Genomic DNA, 26,481 nt, shown 5'->3' with positions numbered 1-26,481 from the left:
AAAGTCATGTGACGTCCAAACTGGGTTAGGCCATTCACGGTTAGGTTTACGTAAGGGTCGTGGTGACCTGCATCCACCATAACGTGGTCCTTCGGAGCATTCTTTTTAGTTACCGCCTTGTGATATGATCAGCATTAATAAGCCTGAACCATGGGGTTAGAAACATCATGCGCAGACACCAGCCTTCTCATCCCGGACGCGATGGACACGACATGTGTTGCCTGAGGCTGGCTCAAGCGCACGAGGACGTGTCAACCACTTCATGTCCTCTAAATCAATGATAACCAAATGGCAGCCCGCATCATCCCATAACGTATTGCGCCACTCACTATCATCGTGGATAATTCCGTGCGACCGTAGCACAGCAAGAACTTTTTTGCGCTCCAGGTCAAAGAAGCTGGAATTTTCTTCGTTGATGACGTGCTGAAGCCGCATTCCAGACCAACCCAAGATTATAATCTGCGCCATCAACTCTCCGTGGTACCAATATGAAATGCTTGGTTTGAAAGCTCCAAGACAAACGGGAATTTGTTGGCCCTGCAGATCTCTAAGGCGATTATAATTTTTCACCTCTGCTTGAAGACGATCTTGCTTCTCTGCCGTGGTCGCTTTGATAATCACAATGTATCCGTGCGTTAGAAGGGTTGCCTTCACAAGGTAGCCCATTCGACCGCACGTGTAACTGTTCAAATCCCTCATTTCGATTCCGTACGAGTTGACGGTGAAGTCTGCGCGTGAACTCTGACGGGTCTATCGATTGCCTGTGACTGCTAGAATGCTGCAGGTGGCTTTGTAAATTTGGGCATTCCTTGTCCAGAGGACTTCGATTGACTATGCCGCGTATGCAGTCCATCATGCAGTACGCTTGTGTAACCTGGTTATTCTTTTTAAGAATTCTGTCCTGCTTCCGTCCTACCGTGTCTACCGCCGGACCGTTGTTTGTTACTTCTGTTGCGGCTCGATCTTTTGCGGCTCGCCTGGCTGCGCGCTTGCTGCGGTAGACGGAGAATGATGTTCTTCCTCACTGCCGCTACCTTCCGCAGACGAGTGCTTTGGAGTCGAAATCCCTGGTTGACAGCGAGCGCGGGACCGTGTATTGCGTCTTTTTGGTTCAAACTTCCAGTGAGAGGGTCGATAATTAGAATTCGGCCGGCCTTGGCTTCGTATAGTTTCGGGAATCCCCCGCAGAATATCTCATAAATCATTCCGATAACCGGCACAACCATCTATCGATCCCATGGGTAGTTATCAACCACACCATGTTCATAGTCGTACCATGCAACCATGTATACCATGCCAGGTGAACGCCCGCTAATCAACAAATCAAACAAACAACACATAAAAGCCCAGCCCAACTTAGCTCAGTCAAATCAAGCCGCATCTACAAAAGAAAAAAGAACTACAAATCCATCTCATCATCCCATCCCAGTTGCTCGTAAATCGATTTCTGCGGCGTGACAGGCGGCCCTGTCGTAGTCGGGGCTCTCAGTTTCGACGAAGAACCTGAACCCTTCACCGGCGTGCTGAAGATCTTTGCAGCTGGCGGCGTTTCCTGTATGCTGGGTCCCGAGGGACCCTGTCTTGGTGGTGTCTCCATGACCATGGATGATTTGGGGGGTTCGGTTGGCATGCTCGCGCTCGTGGGGTGATGATCACGGTATGCGTCCACGTGGCGGGAGGATACTGGCGTGGAGGGGGCTAGCATGTCTGTGGTCTGAGAACGAGGAACAGCAGTAGCAGGCCGTGGAGGAACACGGAACAGGGTTTTGGAGATACTAGGAGATTCGCCGATGCTTGTGACGGCGTCGTCGTAGGAGCCAAGTGGCTGAACCGCCGGACGACGGGACGGTGTTTCTTGGACGATCCCTGGGTTCTTGGACATGGGGGTACCCGAAAAAGAATTGGGCCGTAGGGCGCTGCTACTGGACATGCGTCGAGGTGATCCGTCGCCACCGAATAGGGCTGCAGAAGAGCCCTTCGGTTGGGTAGATGATCGCGTGAGGCTGCGTGGCAGAGGTGGCATGCCGATCACTGCGTCTTTCTTGCGGCTTCCCTTGGGCGTCGCTGCAACCTGCACACCCTGTCCTAAGGGATTGCGGACCGGGTTCTTGGGCTTTCGACCACTGGCGGTTCGTCGCTCGTCGGCGTCCTTGGCGATATCCTTGGCCACGAGCTGGCGATTGGGCTTGCGAAGCGTGTGGATGGCTGCGTCGAGCTCCTTCTTCTGGTCCATGAGCAGTTGCACCTTCTTCAATTTGGTCTCGTGCTGTCGCGCCACGGCGATCAGATCTACTTCGCGGTTCTCCACCCGCTTGGCCTTCTGTATACCGCCTCGCACGTTGGCACTGAGACTAGGTAGGAGAGGGTCGATGGAAGCGCGCCGAGCATCCGGGTTGGAAGGTGCTGTATTGGACCGGTTCAGTGACGGGTGCTGTGCTTGTAACGTGGTTTGACTGTCGGTCAGCACTCGCTGGAACGAGCGACGAGCATGTTTCTGTGGCGGCTTTCGCTCGACGGCCGCCCCAGGTTCCGGGTCCTGAGGAGTCTTCTTGGCTTGAGACTGCTTCGAAGAAGACGATGAAGGCATGGCACCAGAAACACCCAGCTTACGCGTGATGGCCTTGCATTTATCCGGTAGACGAGCAGCGTAGAAGGGGATGATCACCTCCGTACAGAAATCACGAACCGCATCGCTCTCGACCTTCTTTCCAGGAGCGCTGCTTGCCTTGGCCGTTTCGGAGACGGCGGTATCCTCAAAGTTGACGGCATGCCAGATACACAGGCGGTCGAGATGCAGCTCCAGCATGACTTTCAACTCTTGTAACTTCTTGGTCTTCTTCTTCGGTGATTTATCCGACGGTTCGCCGCCGGTTTCGTCCGACTTCTTTGCTTCTTCGGCGGCAGCCACAGCAGCGGCAGCTTCGAGAGCCAACGTCTCCAAGATAAGAAGAATCTGTAGTTGAGTCTCGCGCATTCGTAAATCGGCCACGTTCTTCTTCACTTCTGCCTCGCGCGACAGCTCAATCGTCGCGCCTATATCGGCCATGACGCAGTCTCTCCACCATCGTCGGACGAATTGATCTTCTCCAGGGTAGAGACCATTCTTCCCCATCTTCTTCTTTTGGCTCTTGGACTTCTTCTTCTTGCGACCCGGTTCCTCGTCGGAGATAGCCAGCATAGCATCCTGTATGGTAGCCGGTAGCGTCTCTCTGTACTTCAGATCCATCTTCTTGGCCGTCAAAATAGCCTCCTGATAGAAGTTAATCAGGTCAGCAGGTTTCGCTGACTCCGATTCAGGCGACTGAAACCCAACGCGACATCGAGTCAAAGGGCCCTTGGCGAAATACGCCACAGAGGTCTAACATGTTAGCAACAGGGTACCCAGCATGAAAGACGGAACCTACCTTAGACACATAGAGAGCCTGCAGGTACTGCTCCCTCAAATTATCCAGCAGCTCCTGCGGCGACAGTGACGCATCGGGCCTGTTCTCCTCCAGCGACCCACCATCCACACCCGCCGACACCGCATCAATAGACCCCAGCATCTGCACTGCCATAGCTGCCTCGGAGCTTGAACTCCTCTCAACAGGTATCTTCGGCGCCAACGACTGCGCCCGGCTTTCGAACGGCGAACCATCCTTCATGTTCGCATCGACATCATGATGAACCACCCCGCCAAACACAACCGAGACATCAACCTTCACGCGTTTCGTCGATAACCCCTCCTCTAGAACCGGATCTTCAATTCTCGCCAGGTCCCACCACTCCGCGCCTTGCGTCACAGACATGGGTACAGACACAGGTCCCCGATTTGCATCCAGTGCAGGACTCCAGCCCTTCACCGCAACAAAGATATCCCCCTCCTCCACATCCCTGGCTAGTTTCGACAGCGCATAGATCCCCGCCTTGACACGCTCAACCAGATACAAGCCCCCATCGCTGATCAGCCTTACCGCCAACACGGCCGGATCTCGCGACAGAGTCGGGGCATGTGCATGAGCATCGGAATCCTCTAGGACAGGGATGTCCGCGACGAATAGACACCCCGGTTGAATAGGGGACAGGGCAGACGGCGGTTCGAGCCACGAAAGGGGTAATCGAGAGCGGGGGACGAGGGCAATGGGTTCGAGAACGAACGGTTCGTCAGATAAAGAGGCGGCGTGGGCCTGCACCGTGGGATCGAATTAGTATACCATTCGAGGGGATTAGGTCTGGAAGGATGTGGGTAGGTAGGTAGGTAGGCAGGCAACGCACCCGGATATTAATAGTCTGGTTCGCCCACTCGACGGCCGTGTGGCATGTTTTGCGCTTTCGAAGGAGCGGCGGGCGGGTCGAAGCGTCTGAGAAGGAGCGGGATAGAGGGGTGGATGATTCGAGGAGAGATCCGCGTGAGGTCATGAAGGCGGTGTATTTATTCATACATTGTGTTTTGGAGGGAAGATGAGAACAAGAATGAGGAAGACGCGAATGAATCTAGACCTCCGAGGCCGATTGAACGATCGGTAGGCAGTGGAGAAGTGAGATGAGATGCGGTGTTGACGCTGGAAATCCGAGTCGAGACGCGGTCCCCTTCCGTCTTGGCGTCACGCGTCGCTGCCTGGGAATGAATTGATTGATTCCTCACAGATTACGATGAAGACATGCAACGAGCATATAATTATATTAATTATGTTAGATACAAAGGAAATATTCAAAGAAAGCAAAGGCAAGTGGAGTTGAATCTGAAGAAGGTTGAAAACAATGGAGAGATCATGCCAACCAACCCAACGGTAACCCTAATTCTACCGGATCAAGCAAGTCGATGCCTGAAGATTCCAGACCAGACTACAGCTTCATCGTCTACACAGTACATTGGAAGACAAGTATGGATGAAAATGTTTATGTTCATTACTCTATAATGCTAATGTTTAGATTAGCACACTCATGATTGCCAGCCCAAAACTCGGCAAGCCATGAAAATGTTGCCTCCTCCGCCAGACGTCCCCATCCCAAGCACAGCTTGCAATGAGGACGTCTCGGCAGCTTTCTGGTGGAAATGCTCTCCTCCCACGGATGAAGATGTGGGCAGGCAGCACTTCCCGGTCCAGTATATCAAAGCCTGAGGAGGCCGTGTGTTGAAGACTGTCGCTCCCTGAAAAGATATAAAACGCCGAAACTTCCCTCCCAACAGATGAAAGTGGTATCATGTTGAATTTATCCTCGCCGAACCCGTTGCCCGTAGGCGACCATGCAAATATTAAACAAACATTCCAAAAAAGAAGCTTTTTCACATGTCTATGCTCGTGCTTTGAGTTGTTGAAAACAAAGCAAAATCATCACATTCGTAAAAAGAAATGAAGGTGTCACACACACAAGGCACGATCAAAGATCCTAGTCACCTCGCAAAGAAAGAAGCGAGTGCACTTAGAACTTAAGAGCCTTGGGCTTCTCCCAGGAGAAGCTCTGGTTGGTGAAGTGACCGTTCTTGGCGGTCTCGTTGTAGATGGGCTTGGCCAGGTCAAGCTCCTTGACGATGACACCGGGACGCAGATCGAAGTTGGCGCGGATGATCTGCACCAGCTCGTCGGAGCTCTTAGAAGAGGTGCCGTAGGTCTCGACGAAGACGGACAGAGGCTCAGCAACACCGATGGCATAGGAGAGCTGGACCAGAGCACGACGGGCCAGGCCGGCATTGACCAGGGACTTGGCGACCCAACGGGCAACGTAGGCGGCCGAACGATCGACCTTGGAGTAGTCCTTTCCGGAGAAAGCACCACCACCGTGGGCACCCCAACCACCGTAGGTGTCGACGATGATCTTACGGCCGGTCAGACCGGCATCACCCTGGGGACCACCGATGACGAAACGGCCGGAGGGCTGGATGTGGTAGACGGTGCGGTCGTCCAGGAGCTCGGCGGGGATGACCTTCTTGATGATCTTCTCCTTGATGACAGCGCGGAGCTCCTCGGTGGACACGTCGTCGCTGTGCTGGGCGGAGACGACAACGGTGTCGACACGCTGGGGCTTGACGGCACCGTTGTCGTGGGCGTACTCGATGGTGACCTGGGTCTTGGTATCGGGACGGAGCCAAGGGATGGAGCCGTCGTTACGGGCAACCTTCATGGCGTGGTTCAGCTTGTGAGAGAGGAGGATGGTCAGGGGCAGGAGCTCAGGGGTCTCGTCGGTGGCATAGCCAAACATGATACCCTGGTCACCGGCACCGAGCTTCTCCAGAGCCTCCTCGTAGTGAAGACCTTGAGCGATATCAGGGGACTGCTGCTCAATGGCAACCAAGACGTTGCAGGTCTTGTAGTCGAAGCCCTTCTCGGAAGCATCGTAGCCGATGTCCTTGATTGCGTTACGGATGACCTTCTGGTAGTCGAGGTTGGCCTTGGTGGTGATCTCACCGAAGACCATGATCATACCTGGAGGTGTTATTAGTACATGCTTTTCCTTAAGGACACAATTCAAGAATTAATGCATTGAACATACCAGTCTTGGTGGCGGTCTCACAGGCGACCTAAAATTTCAATTCTGTTAATTGCCCGTTCGAAAAATTTCGTGCGGAAATAAACCGGCCCAATCAGAAGCGATTACGGGGCCGGGAGGAACCAAGAAATCGCGAAAGAGAGACAATCATCGCCTTACCTTCGAGAGGGGGTCCTCGGCGAGACAGGCATCGAGGATGGCATCCGAGACCTGATCGCTGTAGAATTGTCAGTTCAGTGATTCATTGTAAACCAAAAGAGGGGCAACGTACGCGATCTTATCGGGGTGACCCTCACCAACCGACTCGGAGGTGAACAAGAAAGTTCCGGGCTTCTGAGCGACGCTACCCATTGTGAAAGATGAAGAGGGAGAAAGAGGGAATGAAAGAGAGAATTGAGAGGAGTGAGAGGATGAGAGATGAGACCGGAAGTCGAGGAGGGAGGAAAGGAAAGGAAAGATGAGTGGTGGAGAGGAAAGAGAGAAAGAGAGAAGAAAAAAAGTGGATAGAGAAGGGGGAGGAGAAGAGGGGGGGAGCGGCGAGAAAAAAGAAAGAGGGGAAGAGGCCGTATTAACGTCGCTCCGATCGCGCCATCGCTCCGGCGGTCTCGGGAGGCAGAAAAATATCACCGCCGCCTTTCGTTGATTTGCGTATAAGTGGACATACTCCAGAACTAGCATATTCCCATCCAATCTAACTCGCGCATCCCTGTCTCATCGCCTCATCCTGCTCGGGTCCGACTGCCTCTCCGTCTGACGGTGCTGACTGTGCCCCCTCCCGTAATCATCCTTCGCCCCGTCTCTTTGATCACATCACTTTCAGCTCCATCACATCCCCGATGTCTAAGTTCGGCGTCTTGGTGATGGGCCCGGCCGGCGCCGGGAAAACCACCTTCTGCAATGCCATGATCCAGCACCTTCAGAATACCCGCCGAAGTTGTTTCTACGTGAATCTCGACCCGGCCGCGGAAACCTTCAGTTACGAACCCGATCTGGACATCCGCGAACTGATCACGCTAGAAGATGTCATGGAAGAGATGGGCCTCGGGCCCAACGGCGGTCTCATCTACTGTTTCGAGTTCCTCCTGCAGAATTTGGACTTCCTATCGGACGCGATCGATCCGCTGAGCGAAGAGTATTTGATCATCTTCGACATGCCCGGCCAGATCGAGCTCTACACGCATGTTCCGCTATTGCCGTCGCTGGTGCAGTTCCTGTCGCGCGCGGGCCCTCTGAACGTCAACATGTGCGCGGCCTACCTTCTCGAGAGCACGTTCGTGGTAGATAAAGCCAAGTTCTTTGCCGGCACGTTGAGTGCCATGTCCGCGATGCTGATGCTCGAGATGCCCCACGTGAACATCCTGACGAAGATGGACCAGGTTCGCGACATGGTGAGTCGCAAGGAATTGCGCCGCTTCACCAACGTCGACGTACAGTTACTGCAGGACGAGCCCAACGGTAGCTCGGAAGCGGTGGCCGATCCGATGTCCAAGGATGCGCTGATGAGTGGTGGCTCATTCAACCAGCTCAATCGCGCGGTCGCACAGCTCATCGATGATTTCAGCATGGTCTCGTTTCTACAGCTGGACGTGCAGCAAGAAGATAGCGTCGCGGCCGTCTTGAGTCATATCGACGACGCGATTCAGTACCACGACGCCCAGGAGCCGCGCGAGCCCAATGATGCGCAAGACGTGGACTACGAGGATGCGGACTAGTGATTTTCGACTGGGAACTTATGAAACAACCCGTGTTTTCTGACCGACATCAAATATTCCAGGGCCGACAGCCCTGGGATAGAATATGCCTGTTTGCAGGGGCGGCAATTAGATCGCCTCTAACACCAGTCGATGACCGCGACACCCACGACAGGATTCCTGAATCTGCAAGGGGCAAAGATCGGACTGATTGAGCAACTGGCAGATGCAACGATGCAACCCGAGGAGAAAGTCCAATCGGATGTAACCCAGCGATACGATGATATGAATCATCCACGACATGTTTTCAGCGCCAATTAACTAGGATAGACAAAAACAAACAATAATAACAAATCATTCACGCATAATCGTCGTAACATTATCAAACAAGAGTCATTACAGATGCGAGGAGGGAAAGAACAAAGAGAAAAAAAGAAATAGTAAGAATACCGCTGAACACACGATCGCTCAACAAAGTCTACATCCATGCGAGGTCCCTCAAAAAGACCCAAAACCCACCCAACCCAAACCAGGTTATCCAAAAACGTGCAGGAGACCAAAAATCACACCCGGACCTGATTATCCCTGTAAGAATACCCGCCGGGCGATTGTCGCTGCCCCTCCGCGCCATTCTGGAAGCTCTCCGCGGCGCCCTTAATAATTCCATAAAACCAGCCCAGATCCTGAGCGGCCTTCTCCAAACCAACGTTATAAACGTAGACACCCGCGCCGATGATAAACCCCCAGTACACTAAGCGCAGGGCCAGGGTGACCCAGAACATGACCATTCGGCGCCCGTAGTCCAGGATCTTGAGCGAGATAAAGAGGGCCAGGAACAGGACGAAGACGGACAAAAGGTCCGGCATGTTGGTGAGGAGGTTTGCAAGAGGCTGGATGATGAAGGGATCGAGGTAGGCGGTGCGGAGTTGGTCGACGACAGGGTCGAGGTAGGTGACGCGCGCGTGCTCGAGATGAGCGGTGGCCGAGGAGGACATGAGTTTTTGGTAGGAGGCGAGCACGAGCTCGTTGTTGAGGAGGGTTTGAATGTGGTTAGAGATGAGCTCGGAGTGAGGCACGGAGGCGAGTTTCTCTTGAATGAAGGAAACGAGGGATGCTTCCGGTTGTTGGTGGTTAGTTGTGGGTGGAAGGATCCATCGATAGTCACTTACTCGGGGGAGAGGCCATGGCAAGCGATCTATGTCTTATGTACGGATTTAGCACCGAATACGCAGAATATCTGAGACGGAATGTGGAGGGACGATCTGAGACCGGTGGATCTGAACTTATAGTCGAAGCTTCTTTGTCGCGCCAAACGGAGGATTTCGCTTCGTGTGAAAAGGAACAAAGTGCAGACAAACCAGCCAAACGGGAATTGGTAAGGACACCCCAACTTTTTAGTTACCAATTCCCCAGCCAAACAGGGATCTTATGTAAGGCGGACTAGACTGGTTATGGAACTGTAACTATACATCCATTATAACTACTGTCTAGAAACATTCTAGTCACTCTATAGTTGATTAATCATACTGGAGGGAATATCACTGCCAAGCATAGTTACCCAGTTTCATACTATGAGTTTTGAGGTTAGAATTAGATACAGTTGATCAAACAAGATCCTAAGCACGCTTTTAATTATTCTGCATTTACCCACCTGCTCTGTTATTTAGAATGGATATACGATGAGCCATATAATAAAACATATCACTCCCTCAGGTCATAAGTAAATGCCTAGCCTAACAATGGTATCAACAAAAGTCCGCCTCTCCCCCACTCAAACCGCACTCAACATACACACACCATACCACTCTACAGCATACTCCTCTCCTCCCCCTTAACCCTCCCCAAAACCCCCTTCCTCACCTCCTCCACAATCCTCCCCGCATCCTGAACCTCTTTGATCAACCCAACCCCAGCCCCAGCATACGTCGCCAACCGCCCCTCCGGTCCCCACCCTTCATCGCCCTTCTTCAACGCCTCATCATGCTCCCTCTTCAACTCCTCAAACGCCCTCCCCTCGCAATGCTCCACATACGACCGATTCACCACCCCGCGCGGACTATACTCCTTCGGCCACCCCGTCGTCCCACGAAGATGGTTATACAGGAGCGTTCGCGTCGTCGATACCGCCGCGTCGCCGGCCCGGACGATCTCGTTCTGGTAACCCTTGCTGATGCGCGCTTCCGTGGAGGCGAGGAATCGTGTCCCCAGCACGATGCCGGATGCGCCGAGACAGAGCGCTGCGGAGGCACCGCGTGCGTCGGTGATCCCGCCGGCTGCGAAGAGGGGGATTTGTTTCGCTTTGGCATCTGAGGAGGAGGATACGAGATCCGCGATCTCAGGGAGAAGTGTCATCAGGCCCATTCCGTCGGTGGCGCGGCCGTGTCCGCCTGATTCGGCGCCTTGGATGACAAGCACGTCTGGTGAGGTAATGCTCGTGCTGTTGTTCTTGTGATGGTGGTTCAGGATCTCGCGCGCTTCTCCCACCGTCCCGATCTGCACCCAGATCTGGGTCGATGGGCTTGCGTCCCGGATGCGCTTGATCCACGTGAAGAGATCCTGCATCGTGCGCGGAGCAAACAGCCAAGCGGCGCAGGGCTGATGAAGCTGGATGCCTTGCACGGCGGTGTCGAGATCGTCGCTCCAGAGCTGGAACCCGACGCCGATGGGGAGAGGGGTGTTGGGGAGAGTGATGCCTGGGGATTTCGATTTCGATTTAAGAAGAGCAGTCGCTTCTTGGAGGTCGGTGAGTGTGTCTTGCGTTTTGGCGCCGGGGCCGATGAATCCCAGGCCGCCGGCGCGGGAGACGTTGACGGCCAGCGCGGGCCCGGACATGATGCGCATGGGGGCGCTGACAATGAACGGCGGCGTTACCCAGGGGTAGCGGGCGGCGAGGGATTTGGAGAGGCGAAGAGTCATGGTGGATGGATTGTATAAAGGAATAAGATGGTGGTATCCTTTCTCACTAGGTAGGGGTGACGATTGAGTGCATTGGAATGGTTTATATAATGAGTCTGGACCCGTTGCACATGCAGAAGACGATGCCGATGCGATGCGCCGTGATGTAATCGGGAAGGGCGGAGCGGGTATTGCGGGTGTCGAGGAGTGAATAAATGGACTACAAAAGGGTCATCCTCTCCCTACGAAGAATGCACGGCTCAGAATATTTACCATTCCGACTCCCGGATCATTTACAAATTGGTCGGAAACAAATTCATCAGATCGTCATCCAACGTCTCATACAGATTAATCCCCTGCAGACTGGGCATCTCCGCCACCAGATCCTCCAACCAGGAGATTTCCTCTCGACTCGCCGCCGCCGGTTCCATGGGGGCCTCCATCTCCGGCTGATGATGCGAACTCACCAGCCCGCTCAGCATATCCACATCCTCCTGCCGGCGTCGCTGATACAGTCGCACTAGCAGACACGCGGTGCTGTACGCCTCGCGCATGGTATCCGTGTCGTAGGTGGACGCGACGAACTTCAACGTCTGCATGGCCTCGGGCAGTAGGGCCAACGACGTCCGCGTGTCCATGTCCAGCAGCACGCCGATAATCTGGAACGGTACGTTGGCCATATGGTGCCACGGACAGCAGTTCATGGCCATGCTGCGCGCGCACTGCAACGCCTTTCGGAACAGCGCCAGCACCCGCTCCTTGACGGCCGATGACGTGCTCGCGTTCATGACCAGCAGCCGCCGCAGCAGACACAGGGCCAGGTTGCACTGCGCCATCACGGACGGCGGCTGCGTGTGGCTGCCCTCGAGGACGCGGAGCAGCGACGTCTCCAGATCGCGATCGTCCGGCGACTTCTCGGGCCCCAGGCTCGCCGACACCGGCAGCAGGCTTAACAACTCCGTCGTGTAATCGCCTGGCCGCGCCGCCGGTGCCAGACACTGGTCGTTCCAGAAGATCACCCGCGACAGGCCCAGGTCGTAGGACACCCACATGTTCAGATGGCGGGCAACGCCGACCAGCCGGCGACGGATGTCTGGGCTGCTGCAGTGCACGCGGCGCGAGAGGACCGTCTCGCCGGCAGACTCGAGGTGCAGACCCAGCGCCTCGACCAGATGCATGAGCGTCGCGCTGGCGATCCACGCCGAGTGCGGCGAGGCGGTCATACGCATGTACACGACACGGAGGGTCCAACCAGTGGCGGAGTCGAAGCAGGGCGTACCGCAGCGATTATTGACCTCGAGAATGGAGCGCGCCGACTCGACCAGCAGCAACTCAGTGACGTCGATGATGCGGCGCGAGAACAGCGACCCCAGGGCGCCGACGCCTGCCAGCACGCTATCGTAGACGCCGCTACTCAGCGGCGACCGCCATCGCTCGTCCAGTCGCTCGTAGAACTGGCGGGGGTCCAGAAACCCGTAGCACGGATCCACCTTGGCGAAGTAGATGCCCGCCAGCGTCTTCATGTCCTCCAGCGACACGATATCCACGATGGGCAGCGCCGAGACCGCCGTGCCATTCCCCAGGCCGGACGGGAGCCGACGCTCGCCGATATTCCACCCGAACAGGTTCAACCGGGGCGCATTGGTGGAGTCCACCTTCAGGCCTAGATTGCGCACGAACGCCGCCCCGGAGTTCGCCTCCAGCGAGCGGGTGATGCGGTGCGGGTCCGGGCCGGCGCGGTGGCTGGCCAGGGCGTCGTTGTGGTTGCTATTGTTGGTTGTAGTGGTGGTGGTATTATTGACGCTATAGACCGTATCGGATGATTTGCCCGGCGAGGCGGAACTAGGCAGTATGGCTGGATTCTTCTGCTGTTGTTGCTGCTTCTTCTGACTGGGGAGCGCTCCGTGGTAGCATTCATAGCCCCAGTCGAGGCAGGTGGCGCACGGGTTTCCGCCGTCGCATTTGCGCTTCCGTTCTCGGCATGGCATGCAGGCGACCCTAGAGCGCTTGCGTTTTAGATTGCCTGTCATATTGGGAAAGGGTTCGCGGCGTGTAGCGTGGACGCAATAATCATCTGCAGGAACTGGCGGTGCAGGAATTGCTCGGGGAAATTGGACGATGCGGGGAGGCGGCGGCATTGGCGGATGTTGCGGGTGGTACGGGAGCCGCGCGGAGAACCTTATTTTTAGAGTCGACGTACTTTGTAACATCCTATGAACATAACTAGTTACTACGGAGAGATAGATGGAAAATCTCTTTTCTACCTACCTGCAACAGGAACAAAAAGAAAGAATATCGATGACTTAATCGGACAACCCTGGTGAAGACTGCAAAAAGCTCTCATGCAAATTTTCTGTATAGCTGTATGATGCCACGAAATGCACGATGGATTGACCCGAATGTATCCGTTATTCAGTTGATTCCAACGAGTAAAATATCACAAGTCTCAAATACTTGATTCTTGTTATAGTGTGAACCCCCCACCTCTCGGTAGTTAACATTTCCGTGATCTTTGAATGCTGCAGCATTTGACTTGTATACCTACAGTAGACCTGATTCGGAGGTCGGGCGGGTGTCCAAGCATCCAAGCAGTTTTCCCCTCCCTAGGTAGCACTACCATGCAGATTCGTGACATAAGGATAAACCCTGGCACTTATTTTGACTTTGTGTAAATAGTACTATCATCAAGATAATCACCACACCTTAGTTTTGGCTAGTGTTGAATCAATCATAAGGAGTACTAGTATGACTGGCGGTAGACTGTTTTATAGCGAAATAGATCATGGCAGCTGTCCGCTAAGAGCTGTCGAACCCCTCTAAGGGCAGGGCATGCATTAGAAAAAACAGGCCGGGGTGAGTAATTGATGCAAGCCCCGCTCGTTCTTCGTCCAAGTAGTAGTGCAGATGAATAATCTATCTGGTCCATATAGGCCAACTACACATGCCCGACTTGAAAACGACCAGCTGGCCGTGGGATGTTGTTCATTTCGATATCCATATTATAAATCACTTCGCACGGAATCTGCCGGGGTTTGTCTTTCCTTGGCATCTACTCTCGCACGTAAGCCTGTCGAAATTAAACCGTTCATCTATCCCACTTGGTTCATAACAACAAGGTCAGGGCCACCAATAAAGAAAGAAATAGCCCTTGGGTGACGAAGCGGTCTCAGCCGGAGCTGTCTTCAAAAGCTCGTCGGAGTTTCTTATCATATTCCTCTCTATCTGCAAGCTTGCGACCGGCAATATATCCAACGTTTTTTTCAAAGAAAAACGGCATAACCACCTCAAACTCCTCCTCATAGTCTTTGCAGAAAAGAGGCCTGACATGCTTGCTGAATATCGTAAAGAGTGCTGAAGGGCTTGAGAGAGCCAGTGAGTACCAAAAAGCCCCTGTTTTCCAAGACCGTTTCATTAGGTCTGAGAGGCATAGCTGAGATACTCCATCATTACTGCAAGACAATATGGCAGAGTCACGATGCTGTTCTTCTGTTATCAGGGCTTCCATGAATTCGTGTCGGATTACATTATATTCTGATGGAACCAATTGGCCCACGCCTTTATCTGCCAGCCAGTAAGGAGGCCCTAACATCTCAACCGGCTGAGTGCATGTCCATTCCAAATCCACTAAGCATGTTATATGCCAGTCCGCATCCACAAAGATGTTACTCTGAAAATCGACTGGAAAATAGTTCGCATAGAAGTCAAGACAGAAAGTTGGTAGGCACAGTCTCCAAGATTGTTGACAGCATTAGGTTGATACCGAAAGCGATTATCATGGAATCCAAGTACATCAATAATATAGGAATCAACGGTTGAGTAGGTATAATTGCGAGGTATCTCCGTTGGAACCTCTTCATTTTCTAATTGTTGAAGTTCAATTGAAAGTAGCCGATTTGTAAGATGAAGAAAGCCGTCATTATCAATAATAAATGAACCAATCCTAGACAAAGGGATCCGAGTAATATTCAAGAAAAGCCGGGAAAGGTCACGGAAGAAGTTCATCCGTAACTTTGGGCCATTTTGCCCTTCTCTCCACGTATTAGAAAGCATAGATCCACGTGTCTCCTCGATAAACTCAATCAGAAGGTAGCCTTTGTTTACTATCCCATCGGTAAAGATTGGATCTGTGCTCTGATGGCGGACATACTGGGAAGGAATTGAATCCTTCAGCCATGATAGAAGATGCTGACGCAGGAATTGGAAACAGTTAGGCAAATATGGCAGGTTTTCCAGTCGAGTGAACTAGGATTAGTCAATAAGCGACAGAGATAAGATATCTTAGCGGCAATCCAGATCCATACCGTCTCACCCGTAGACAAAGCAAAGCCATATAATTTTGGAATGGGCACATCTGGACAGTTTTCTTGAAGCCAAGCATAGGATCCTGCTTCACATCGGACTTTTTCATCGCAATTTCCGGGTCTGAAACTCTCGCCAATGCGATATGGTAACGGAAACCGTAGAAGAACCCGCTTGCCGTCCCAACTGTCAATTGTGATGGGGACACAGACATTAAAGCTGCCGTGAAGCCAATTTTCCGTGTCTGCTACTTGGCACTGAGTGAACGATTCAAGGCCAAGATGATGGGCAACAGTAGCCTTCATCCATTCACGTTTGTCATATAGATGAGCGAAGAATTTAGTTTGTTCAGAAGGATATCGAAGTCGATGAAGAATATTGAATTCTTCAGCCTTGGCATCCGAGTACGTGATCTTTGCTTGAAGAAGTTGTCGGGTTTTAGGCATGATGACAAATTTCAGGAGAAGTTCGTTGATTCACGAATTCAAGAGACCCTTGTACCTAAGGGCAGTGAACTCACAGGTCACGTGCCTCAGTATCAAGTTCCAAATTGGCTGACCAATCAAACATACTTGCAGGTCTATACCAGATAGTTCGCTAGACATGGATGGGGAAAGGGCCATCCATGACATTCCGACCAGCCAAGAGAGTGAATGGAAAGGAATGCAAGGAGAAAAACATCAATCCCAATTCTTTCCTCTCTCTCTCTCTCTCTCTCTCTCTCTCTCTCTCTCTCTCTCGCTACTTCTCTACCTCTACCTCCACCCATTACCGGATCACTGTAATAGAATTAACACAACTCATCATCTCTTATTATATCAATATATCAACCAGGATAAATCTTTCCTCTCCATATATACAGCCCACATACTCTCGTGGCAAAAAAAAATAAAAATAAAACCATATACAAGCGTCACATATACAAAGAACTCTCGTTCGACCAAAGGATCAAAGAAGAGCCTTTTAAAAAAAAGTGAAAACAACCAAAAAACAAATAACCAAAATGACAGACGCAAAAATATGCATCCATCAAAACCCAAGGGTATTTCTATTTGCGATGATGCAGAATTATACCCAACTCCGGGAAACACCATGTACCGTGAGATTATTATTTTGTTGATATAACCGTCTCTCATGTCGGTTAGAGTCGATCAGTCATGATCTAGGAGGAGGTAGGACTGATTGATATATGCGGATATATAGGATCGCGTTCAACCCATCAAGGCCTTGAACGCTTCCCGTTCGGCCTGGATTTCAGACTGAAGTCGGCGTGTTTGGCGGAGAGCGTCATCCCTGGGGCTTGTTAGCAGACTGATCTATTAGGACGGAGATAGGTTACAACTTACCGGTCGGATTGAAGTTCCGCCACGTCGATCTGAGCCCGGTTCATTCGGCTGACCACCTCGCTCATCTCGTTATCCGCTTCGCGCAGAAGTCTCTCGAGTTCCTTGACCCGCTGTTCCAGGGCCTCCGATTGAATGGCCTGGGTCAAAGGCATGCCGTCACCACTGGTCGTCTTATCCAGGCGCGGCGACCGCGAGCCGAAGGGGGTGGAAGGAGGTAGGGGAGACAAAGTGGCAGGACTGCGGCCGCCGTTGTCCTTCAAGCGCATGAGTTGCGCGCTGTGCGTCTCCTCGAGGTGACGGATCTCCTCGTCGTGGCGGGCCATCTCATCCTCAGAATGCTGTTGTGCGAGCATGAGCAGGTCCTCCAGCTCCTTCAGTCGGGCCTGCATCTCGTTGATGCGGGTGGCCGAGACCTGCTGATCCTTCTCGCCTTTGCCGATGGCGTCTGCTAGACGGCTGCGTAGGGTGTGGTTCGTGTCGAGTTGTCGGCGTACGTTCTGCGCCAAGACTTCTGTGCGACTGACGGAGGCCGCGAGGTCTTCGTGGCCCTCCTGCGGCGACTGCGCAGCGCTGGCCTCTGCAGATTCCCGGTCCGCCTGCAGCTGTTTATAGGCGGACTCCAGCGACGACGAGGTGGCAATGACCTCGGCGAAACCGTCTCTATCGGTCTCAACTTCATGGGGAGCGGTGATGTCGTGCTCCTGCAACAGCTCGCGCAGGGACGAGGTCTCCTGCTCGGCACGGTCCAGATCCATCTTGAGGCCCGCCAATCCCTTCTCGCACTGCCACTTCTGGTCGAGAGCGTCCTGCGCGCGGGTCCGCAGATGGTTGACTTCGTCTTGCAGGTTGCGCACCTGCCGCTCGTATCCCAGCTTGCGCGGGGAGCCAGACTGTTGCGCGTGCAGCACCTGCAGTTCCATGACTTTGATGCGCTTCTCGTATTCGCGAGCGTCGTGGGTCTGACGGTCGAGCAGCCGCCGCAGAGCCCCGTGGAGAGCATCGCGTTGAGCTTCGGCGCCTTCCACCCGGTCCGCCAGCGATTCCCGGGTGTTGGTGTCGCGTTCACCGCGACCGGAGACCGTGTTCGCGCGAGACAGCGAGTTCGACCGTGACAGACCGCTGGGCGCGCCCGATTTCGAGTGCATACCGCGAGCTAATGAGTTTGAGCGCGACAATCCCAAGCCCGAGCTTCGTCGGCTGGACGAGCCATCCTCTTCTGCGATGGAAGCGAATCGGCTGCCCTGCAGCTGCGCTAACGATGCATTCTCGATTCTCAATGCCTCGACTTCTTCAACCAGACGCTGCACCTCCGAGGGGTTGGCGGAGCCGCCCTGGCCGTGCTGCAGTTGAGGGATCACGTCGTCCCGCAGCTGATCCCGCTCATTTCGAAGCTGTTCCAATTCCACGCGCATGGCAGTGAGGAGATCTTCAAAATTATCTTTGATTTGTCGTTCCTCAGCCAGCTTTCGGCGGGCAGAGTCGAGAGAACTCTCGAGTTCTTTGGCTCGGGACGACAGGTCAGAAAACTCGGCTCGTTCTCGTCGGAGCTGCACGAACTCGTCAATAACCTGCAAAGACAGGAAATAATTCTGAACAAGGGATCACTCACCTGCTGCACCTGTGACTCGAGGATTTGCACGTGGGACTCGGTGGCCGCACGGCGCGACCGTTCCTCGTGCCACTTCTGCGTCAGATCGACCTTCAACTGTGCGCGCTCTTGCTCTGCGGTACGTCGGAATTTTTCCACATCTTCTAACCGGCCGTCATAGGTGTATCGGATGGAGCTGGAGCCCGAATCGGAGAAGTAGTCGCTCGTGCGTCGGTTCGGAGTGTCCTCCGATTGCAGCCGCTCTACCAGATCCTCGAGTTCCATCTCCCGGCGGATCGAACCAGCCAATTCGGAGCTGATCTCCCGCAACTCGTTTTCGATCTCCGCCACCAACGTGGACGACCCCGACTCCGCCATCCCGGCACTGCTCAGGGAAGGGTTCCGCATGGGCGGCCCGGGGTGCTTGGAGTGATCGAGGGGGACGGTGGTGGAGGGGGTGATCGAGTAGGAGGCACTAGGAAGAGACTGCGGCAGCGGAGATGGCAACGGGGACCGGCCCGTGTCGGAGATTTCGGTGCTGGACGATTCGGCGCCGGGGGAGGACGACTGGGCTCGCCAGCCGAAGAAATTACTGATCTTATTTGCGGGGGTTTTCGGTTGTTGGTGTTGGTGGTTGTGTCTGGAGTCCATGGCCGCCTGCATGCCTCGCACGGAGTCGATGTGCAGTGGCGGCGGACGATTGGAGGGGGGATGTAGGGCCATGGTCGCGGCTCTTTTATGGAGGATTGGGGGCGATTTCAGGACCGGGACGAAGGGTTCGCTGACAAGGCGGCTATGGACCGGGGGCCCATTCGTCAATTGGGAGGGATAACCGGTGCCGTCTTCGTCGCTGTCGTCGAGATTTACAAAGGAGGTCGAGGTGTCGATTCGCAAATGACGGGACGTGGACGGACCACCAGGACGGGGAAATCTGGGGATGAGCAACGACAGCACGACGTTAGTTTGGCCACGATCTGGGAAGGCAAGCGCATGAGGTGGTCAAGTTGAGGAACGACGAAGAGGAAAAGTGTTCAAGGCCCCCACGGGAATTGGCCAAGGCAATTGGGGGCAGTTACAGGAGGCCATGACGGAGGGGGCAGAAATAAGAAAGCTGAAAGACCCCCCAAAGGGACAATAAGGAGCAAACAGAGAGGGCGCTTAGTTGGGGGCGAACATACCTATCCAGGTCCCTGGAAACAGAGAGGGAGGGGTCGTCATGCACGGAAGACGGGGAAGAAAGGGAAGAGGAGGACTGATAGTGGGTGGCCGAGACTGAAAGATGGGAGGCCGAATTGGAGAGGGAAGTAGGGTTTGGAGGATCTGCAGGCGTATCGCCCCCGGGGAAGGAGGTGATGGAGGACAAGGTCGAGAGCCTGGAATGGCCAGAAGGGATCACAGGGGAGGCATTCTGGGGCAACGGCTTACGGCGCACGAGGGAGGGGGAGGGAGGAGAGGTGACGGACAGGAGAGCAGGAGGAGTGGATGAAGAATGGGAAAGATGAGGATGAGGATAAAGACTTGGCTGGCCGGGGGGACTCCCTGGATGGGATGGCGGAGATGCCCAGCCGGGGGCCATGGCGGCGGTTATTATTATTGATGGATTGGACTCGGATCAATGGTCCAAATCCAATTTAATTCGATCAAGAAAACAATAAAAAATAAAAGGGGAGAGAGAGAATCAGAAACCATCGTTGGTCCATGAACGGATCGACAGTATCCTCATGGGTGACGAGGAGCGAGTCGAGCACGGGGCAGCCGATAGCTTTAGGGGGACATTCTGGTCGACCGTAGTGGCTAGACTCCAAGACTAGCGGGTGAAAACGAGTGTAGGAAAGGAGCCCTTCTGGCCATCAGGGGGAAAGAAAAAAAGAGAGGGAAAAAGGAGAAGCGACAGAAGGATTGGCGCCGGGTGGGCCCTCGCCGCTGCATGTACCGCCGATGGTGCCGTGACCACGGAGGGCCGCCACCACTGCTTGTCGCGAGAAGTCACTCGCATATAGGAGTACTTCTTTGTATAGAGATGGAGTATGTCTGATTCACACGAGTTGACTTGTTCTGCAGACGGACTCTCTAACAAGAGAGTCTCTCTCTATTCTACCATCTGCAATATACCGTACTATTCCCAAATACTACAGTACATAGGACTCTCAGGACGGCTCGTAGGCGCCGGACTAGAGCGGCCGATCGCCAGAGTCTACCAGCCCGACCCACCGCATCTTTCAGGGGAACTTTGACTTTTGACTTTTGCACTTTGGCTCAGTTGATTCGGAGAAGACAGAAGTAGATTAATCTACACCGTATGCTGTACGGAGTACTCACAAGCGCCAGGCAGTCTTGCAGGTGCACACTTCGGCCCCTGGATGAAACCATCCTTCATAGTTCATGCCACACGAACCTCTTGGCCGTTGCGATCGACGGCAGTTTGCTCAGTACTCTCATTCTTGATTCGACCGATTGCGGACAGTACTACTCTGTAGTAGTACAGTAAGTAGCACACGCACGGGACTGCTAAACATAGAACTCCTGTATACAATGTAGTTATACATAGTAGCAGTCGAACTCGGACATTAAACCGACCAAATCATACGGTGCCGGTCAGCCCTCCGTAGCTTAAAGCAACCCTCGATCATGTCATGCTATATCAAATAGCATAACAGAAATAAATAGATAATCCTCCTATTTGCGTGCAGCCAGATCCTCGACACTCGGACCAGCGCGCAGCTCCCTCTCCCTCTCCACGACCATCCCCGACTCTTGGGCTCTGACTGGTTGGAGAAGGGCGTCAGTGCGAGGGACTAGAGAGACCACCTACCAAATACTGTTAGTATTATAGACTGTTCCCTGGTCACCGTGTACATCGTAGTGTGTACTCGATGTTCCGTATCCCTATCGTGATTCCCATGATGGCCAACAGCTTAATCGACAGAATAATGGCACGATGAACATTCGGAATATTTCCTAACCAATAATGATAATATTATCTAAATAGTGAACACGGAGTACTCACTCCGGTGTACATACAATCCCTTAGCTAAAAATATCCTCTACCTGTAACGCCCCAAGCTGAAACGATAATAGAGCGTTTGCTCGCCTCGAGTCTAGTCACGACTGGGAAATGTCTCCGGATCAAACGGACAATAGTTCGGGCGCCACATATTAATTCATTAATGGTCAGCCCTACTTTTCCAGTTTCCCTAGGGTGACTATATTATGTTGGGTGAATGTATTGCTATTTCATCTAAATTAGAATGACCTCTTCCTGGCAAGGGGTCCTAGTCATACAATCAATCAATCAATCAATCAATCAATCAATCACACGTTCAGTGAGGAAAGTAAGGCCGAACATACCCATACCTACCCCCATCTAAGTAAATAACATAAAAAAAGATAGCATAAATTAAATTAAGCAAAATGCCAAGAACCGCCCTGTTTCCTCGCTGAAAAGGAACTCCTCCGTACCAGCATTCCTGGTTCCTGTTCCTGAGTCTGACAGTTTCACCACCGCTGCAAGGGACCGACCGGTAGTTTCGGCCTGGCGGGCTGGACCCTTATTTCGTATTAGTACAAGTACACTGGCATTTTTTCCTCGAGGGCGAAAAAGCTTAGATTGGCTTTGTGACTGGTCGGTTTGGTGTTGGACTGTTGGATGAATGTGTTTATGTATGCATATTTCATATAACCTAGGGTTTGTATGGCTATGTGTTAAGGTTGATTGATAGGTAAAATTTACTAAACGCCCTACATCGCTGCATTATAAATATATACATCTGAATGAAACACCTTGAATATACACAAGAACCATCCTCTCGCTTGCTTGATATCGTAAACATAAACTGCATGATGAATGACGACCTCACATCGCACTCAATACGGAATGAAATCAAACCTCATTCGATCTGGTCCTTGTCAGATAAATCACAACTGCGAAGAAAGGGCATTCAACATACCTAAAAATTGATTCCAACTCTCGCTCTCGTCAAGCTGATCCCCCCAGTACTGCTCCAGAAATTTCAACGACTGCAACACGTTCGGCACGCGGATCGTATCATGCAGCGCAGACAGCAACTGTCGGACTTGCGCGCGGTCCTCACCCTGCGCTTCGCAGCCTGCGATAAACAAGGGTGTCGTGAGTAACACCCACGGACTTAGTCCCGACGAGGGCCCGATCTGCGCCGTGCAGTCGAGAATCCGCTTCACGGAAGCCTGCACCTCCGGGGCTGACGCGGGTGTCCGTCGCAGACGACGGTGGATCTGGATGAGCGCGCCGTGCTGGAAGGCTTCGTTGCAGAGGATGGATTGTTGGATGCACGTGGCTGATAGGCCTTCGACGACCCCCGGGTAGAACGTGGGGATCGAGTCGGCCCCTTGGTCCATGAGTCGTCGCAGCGAGGATTCGAGCGTCGCCGCCTCGTGAAGCACCGCGACTTCATCGTGACCGCCCTGAGTCGCGTGGCTCGGATGATGTCGCCAGGCTGCCGCCCCGATCTGCCGGAAGATCGCCGCCAGGTTGACCGTGAAGCCCCAGTAGTCGTCAAGGTAGTCCGGAGATTCAGACGCATCGATATGTCTATTGTCGGACACAACCTCTTCCTTGACTTCGACGGGCGGCCCGTTCCCCGTTAACGCCGTCAGCGACACGATCGATCGATACCACCGGTCGAGATATCTGCGGAACCCGTCCGACGAGCCAGGCGACACCCCTCCCCCTCCTGCTGCTGCCCGGTTATCAGCGGCGACCATCAGAGCCCTGGCGCCTTCGATGTGAGCGCGCCACGAGTTCGGATGGATAGCGCCTGAGTGCACCTCGGCGAGACAGAGCGTTCGAGCGGTGGCCAGCAGCGCATCCGAGCCCCTCGTTTGCGGATTTTGCAGTTCCTTGCGGAAATGCTCCAGACTGAGAGCCATCAGGTGGGCGATGTCCGGCGCCGACTTGACGTTCTCCGATTGATTGTACAAGGCTTGTAGGTGGATCGCGGACAGCGCCATCGTCGCATAGAGCAGCGATGGGGTCTGCAGGGCCATGGGGACCAGCATCTTGCAGATATCCCGCTGCATGCCCGAATGGCAGGCCGTGATCTGCGACGCATCGTTAAGGAAATGGTGGAGGAGAGCCTTCTTGTCCGACGAGAGCGAGGAGAACGGATCGACGGGTTGCACGAGGGGAAATGTTTCGACGGCACCGGTGGGGGAGGTGGCATTCGTGGTGTAGATAAATTCCCCGGGGGAGTATTCTAGACCAAGCAATAACATTCATCAGTCAAGGATGACCTAAGTCAAGATAAAAACCGAGGGAATAAAACGCACCGAGCTTCTGCATACCCCCAGTCCCCACGCAGGCGCCGAACCTTGATCGCGAAAAAGCTCTTCCTCCCCATTGCAGCTGCATCGCATACCCACACTGCGTGCCGGCCGTCTTGCATCGGCCGCAAATCGGTCGTTGTTCGTCACATTTCTGCCGTCGAGCTTTACATCGTTTGCAGCCGGTGAACGATCGAGACATGGGAATTTGACACCGGCGGGTATTGGGGTTTGCCCTCTCTCCCCTTCGCTTTTTCGTCTCGGACGGAACTCGATATCTGCGGCGAAACTAGTCTGCCTGCCAGCCAGACACCGTAGCGTACCAACTCTCTTCAATATGAGATTCCAGTGCGATTTGATTCCCAAAACCCCCAAAGTCTCCGGATTCGATGATATAGCGCGAAAAAAAATAAGAAAAAAAAAAAACGATACAAACCCCACGACCAGGGTGGTTTGGTTATCAGCGGAAAATCCACACCCAAAGATGAGTCCGTTCGGGGCCCACGGAATGTGTCGAGATAGCGGCCGATCACCGACTGCGGTCCACAGGGTCTTGCCTCTTGTCTCAGTCGCGCTGGAGCATGGCTAGCACTTCAATCAGGATAAGAAGACTGAACGGAGCGGAATGAGGGCGTGGATATTGGAGATGAGATCAAATGTTGATGATGGGATGGCGTACGGGGTGTTGACGTCTTCGTTCTTTTCGTTCTGTCGAAGCGGAGAAAAGCAGGGATTAACCGTCCGTTCTCCATGCGGGGTAGCCTTTTGCGTCTGTTTCTTCCCCGGAGATCGAGTTGTGGGTTTTGGTCTGGCGGAGCCAGGAATTGCTGATCCTGTCAATGGACTGGTTGAGGACGGTGTATGTATGTTGGGGGATGTGTTTATCGCTGAGGGATCGATATACGGCCACGAAGATGCATAACGGACGCACCTGGATCATTCTCCTCATTCCGGATATTTTCTATATCACATTTACCGATATCTCTATTATGCACATGACGCTGTACCGTCAACACAGCAGCCGATTCTTACTGATGTCTGAGGTGGGACAAATAACCACAAGAAAAAAGAAAGCAACAGATTGGGTAATATAGACAGACAAATCAACCACACAAGAGAATACAAAATCAGTCGTCAAATGTATACCGAAGCCACTCGCCCACTGCCCGCAGACTCTCCCATCTGACCGTCTCGTCCTTGTCCGCCATTAGCTCCATCACGCGCGCCTTTAACCCCAGTCGCTCCAGCTGGTTCCGTCGCTCGGGCAGTTCCTTCACCAGGTGTCCCACGTCGTTACAGGCGATCGCCAGCACCTGCTTGTCATTGTCCCAGGGCTTGGAGATGATCTCGGCAAGCTTCTTCGGCAGCGCGGCGTTGGCGTCGTCGAGGATGCGGCGGGCGTTGTCTTTCCAGAAGGTGGGATTGCGGTGGGGCGGGGACCAGCGCAGGTGACCCGATTGCAGCTCGGCGGCGTACTGATCGAATGTGGTCTGTGTCTTGGTGTACTCCTCCAGCATATCCGCCAAGTTTTTAAGGTCCTCGAGGAGGTCAGGGTCGGTCAGATGACGACCGGAAAGGTTGGTGAGCAGCGCGGGGAGGCGCACGAATACGGCGATCGGGAGGAGAGTCGTGCGGTTGGAGGACAAGAGGTTCTTAAGAGTGGCAAGGAGGAGGCGCGTGGTCTTCTCCTTGGGGGAAAGACGCAGGAGGTGGGAGTACAGTTGGATAAACTCATGGTCCCTGTAATCCCGTCAGTACAAGAGCTCCGTGAAACAAGCCCACCAGGGTAACTTACGCTTGGAGATCATCGCCGATCAGACCGCCCTCGAAGCTTAGCTGCCACAGAACCAGGAGAACGCGGTAAAGCAGCTGAAGGCCAACTCCGCCCGAGAGACCGGGCTCGATGCGGGAGCTACCAGCGATAGTGCTGGAGCCGGTATCTTTGGCTCCGGCAGCAGCACGGAGGATCTCAACCAGGGGATCGACCGTCTCTTTCCTCTGCTTCCAGAAAATCTTCCGAGATCGCGACGTACGCAGTAGCGCCGACAGTTCCTGGACCCCGATATCCTGCAGTCCGCTGTCTTGGTTCTGGGTCAAGCTGGAAAGGTAGGTGAAAAGCTGCGGGAGCGCTTCCTCATCCCGCGGGGTGGATTTAGACGTGGAAACGAGGCTGATCGATACGAGGTTGGTCAAGAATGTAGAGGTGAGTAGGGGGATGGGATCTTCGGTGTTCGTGGAGTGACGCAGGAGGGGAAGGAATGGCTTGTAGGGGCTGGGATGCGCCACCAGTGCGGACGATAGAGACGGGACATCTGTTCTAGTCAGTTACAGGCTCGTAGCACAAGAAGACCCCGTCGGTCCCAAAAAAGAACCTACCATTGATCAAGTCGGCTGCCAACACCAGAATATATTGTACAATATCGGTTCTCCTGGACGCCAAGTCCAGCACACTCTTGCCGTCGGAGCTGCCAGCTAGCAGACCAACATAGCCCGGAAGGTCTCCCTCCACCGTCTGACGTCGCTGCTCCTTGCGGACCTTATCGACCGCCTTGATCTTCTTCAGATGATCATCGGTGATGTTACCTGCGCGGACGGCCCCCTCCCAGGGGATCGGACGAGCTCGAATATTGTTCTGGAGGGAGCTGAGATAGGCCGGGGGCTCCAACGGCATGGTTGACATGGTGTCGGGCCGTGGGGAAGAATAGAAAAAGGGGGGAGGAGGGTGAAACAAGAGACGGGATCCTGCCCGGGCGGAGATGTGACGGCGAGAAACAGGGAAGAGGTACGAAAAGAAAACCAGGGGAAGAGAGAGGCAGAGACGAGGAAGCGGGAGGGAGAGAGGGAGAGCTGCGACGGGAGTCTCGAGAGCGACGACTGACGTTCTCCATGCCAAGCC

At 53.7% G+C, this 26,481-nt stretch overlaps 10 protein-coding genes across 10 annotated transcripts; 1 reads left to right on the top strand and 9 right to left on the bottom strand.

Annotated features, from left to right (window-relative positions):
• Window positions 1–165: 165 nt before the first annotated feature.
• Window positions 166–1,226, bottom strand: KD926_010504 (uncharacterized protein; the record flags this gene model as incomplete). Its single annotated transcript, XM_053102874.1, has 2 exons — window positions 166–728; window positions 917–1,226. 2 exons carry the CDS (start codon window positions 1,224–1,226, stop codon window positions 166–168), a joined length of 873 nt encoding a protein of 290 aa, XP_052953750.1.
• A 173-nt stretch (window positions 1,227–1,399) lies between these two features.
• KD926_010503 (uncharacterized protein) lies at window positions 1,400–4,398 on the bottom strand (the record flags this gene model as incomplete). The annotated part of the gene is made up of 3 exons (XM_053102873.1): window positions 1,400–3,358; window positions 3,405–4,166; window positions 4,255–4,398. The coding sequence occupies 3 exons, from the start codon at window positions 4,396–4,398 to the stop codon at window positions 1,400–1,402; spliced, it is 2,865 nt and encodes a 954-aa protein (XP_052953749.1).
• Window positions 4,399–5,403: 1,005 nt separating this feature from the next.
• On the bottom strand, window positions 5,404–6,819 carry KD926_010502 (S-adenosylmethionine synthetase; the record flags this gene model as incomplete). Its single annotated transcript, XM_053102872.1, has 4 exons — window positions 5,404–6,404; window positions 6,472–6,499; window positions 6,628–6,685; window positions 6,740–6,819. The coding sequence occupies 4 exons, from the start codon at window positions 6,817–6,819 to the stop codon at window positions 5,404–5,406; spliced, it is 1,167 nt and encodes a 388-aa protein (XP_052953748.1).
• Window positions 6,820–7,304: 485 nt separating this feature from the next.
• On the top strand, window positions 7,305–8,180 carry KD926_010501 (putative signal sequence-binding GTPase GPN3; the record flags this gene model as incomplete). Its single annotated transcript, XM_053102871.1, has 1 exon — window positions 7,305–8,180. The coding sequence occupies one exon, from the start codon at window positions 7,305–7,307 to the stop codon at window positions 8,178–8,180; it is 876 nt and encodes a 291-aa protein (XP_052953747.1).
• Window positions 8,181–8,722: 542 nt separating this feature from the next.
• Window positions 8,723–9,344, bottom strand: KD926_010500 (Apq12 family protein; the record flags this gene model as incomplete). The annotated part of the gene is made up of 2 exons (XM_053102870.1): window positions 8,723–9,273; window positions 9,329–9,344. The coding sequence occupies 2 exons, from the start codon at window positions 9,342–9,344 to the stop codon at window positions 8,723–8,725; spliced, it is 567 nt and encodes a 188-aa protein (XP_052953746.1).
• A 621-nt stretch (window positions 9,345–9,965) lies between these two features.
• Window positions 9,966–11,075, bottom strand: KD926_010499 (nitronate monooxygenase; the record flags this gene model as incomplete). The annotated part of the gene is made up of 1 exon (XM_053102869.1): window positions 9,966–11,075. One exon carries the CDS (start codon window positions 11,073–11,075, stop codon window positions 9,966–9,968), a length of 1,110 nt encoding a protein of 369 aa, XP_052953745.1.
• A 272-nt stretch (window positions 11,076–11,347) lies between these two features.
• KD926_010498 (Zn(II)2Cys6 transcription factor) lies at window positions 11,348–13,192 on the bottom strand (the record flags this gene model as incomplete). Its single annotated transcript, XM_053102868.1, has 1 exon — window positions 11,348–13,192. One exon carries the CDS (start codon window positions 13,190–13,192, stop codon window positions 11,348–11,350), a length of 1,845 nt encoding a protein of 614 aa, XP_052953744.1.
• Window positions 13,193–14,220: 1,028 nt separating this feature from the next.
• Window positions 14,221–15,799, bottom strand: KD926_010497 (uncharacterized protein; the record flags this gene model as incomplete). The annotated part of the gene is made up of 3 exons (XM_053102866.1): window positions 14,221–14,652; window positions 14,721–15,296; window positions 15,356–15,799. The coding sequence occupies 3 exons, from the start codon at window positions 15,797–15,799 to the stop codon at window positions 14,221–14,223; spliced, it is 1,452 nt and encodes a 483-aa protein (XP_052953743.1).
• A 765-nt stretch (window positions 15,800–16,564) lies between these two features.
• On the bottom strand, window positions 16,565–19,863 carry KD926_010496 (uncharacterized protein; the record flags this gene model as incomplete). Its single annotated transcript, XM_053102865.1, has 4 exons — window positions 16,565–16,646; window positions 16,700–18,246; window positions 18,309–19,218; window positions 19,466–19,863. 4 exons carry the CDS (start codon window positions 19,861–19,863, stop codon window positions 16,565–16,567), a joined length of 2,937 nt encoding a protein of 978 aa, XP_052953742.1.
• A 2,339-nt stretch (window positions 19,864–22,202) lies between these two features.
• On the bottom strand, window positions 22,203–26,265 carry KD926_010495 (uncharacterized protein; the record flags this gene model as incomplete). Its single annotated transcript, XM_053102864.1, has 6 exons — window positions 22,203–23,518; window positions 23,681–23,883; window positions 24,022–24,159; window positions 24,732–25,325; window positions 25,381–25,897; window positions 25,962–26,265. The coding sequence occupies 6 exons, from the start codon at window positions 26,263–26,265 to the stop codon at window positions 22,203–22,205; spliced, it is 3,072 nt and encodes a 1,023-aa protein (XP_052953741.1).
• Window positions 26,266–26,481: the final 216 nt, after the last annotated feature.

This window comes from Aspergillus affinis, assembly GCF_023601865.1.
Source record: "Aspergillus affinis strain CMG 70 chromosome Unknown NODE_80_length_173233_cov_86_490142, whole genome shotgun sequence".
In the NCBI taxonomy this organism is placed as follows: Eukaryota; Fungi; Ascomycota; class Eurotiomycetes; order Eurotiales; family Aspergillaceae; genus Aspergillus; species Aspergillus affinis.
Note: the sequence above shows the minus strand (reverse complement) of the source record. Positions and strands in the feature narration are given on the sequence as shown.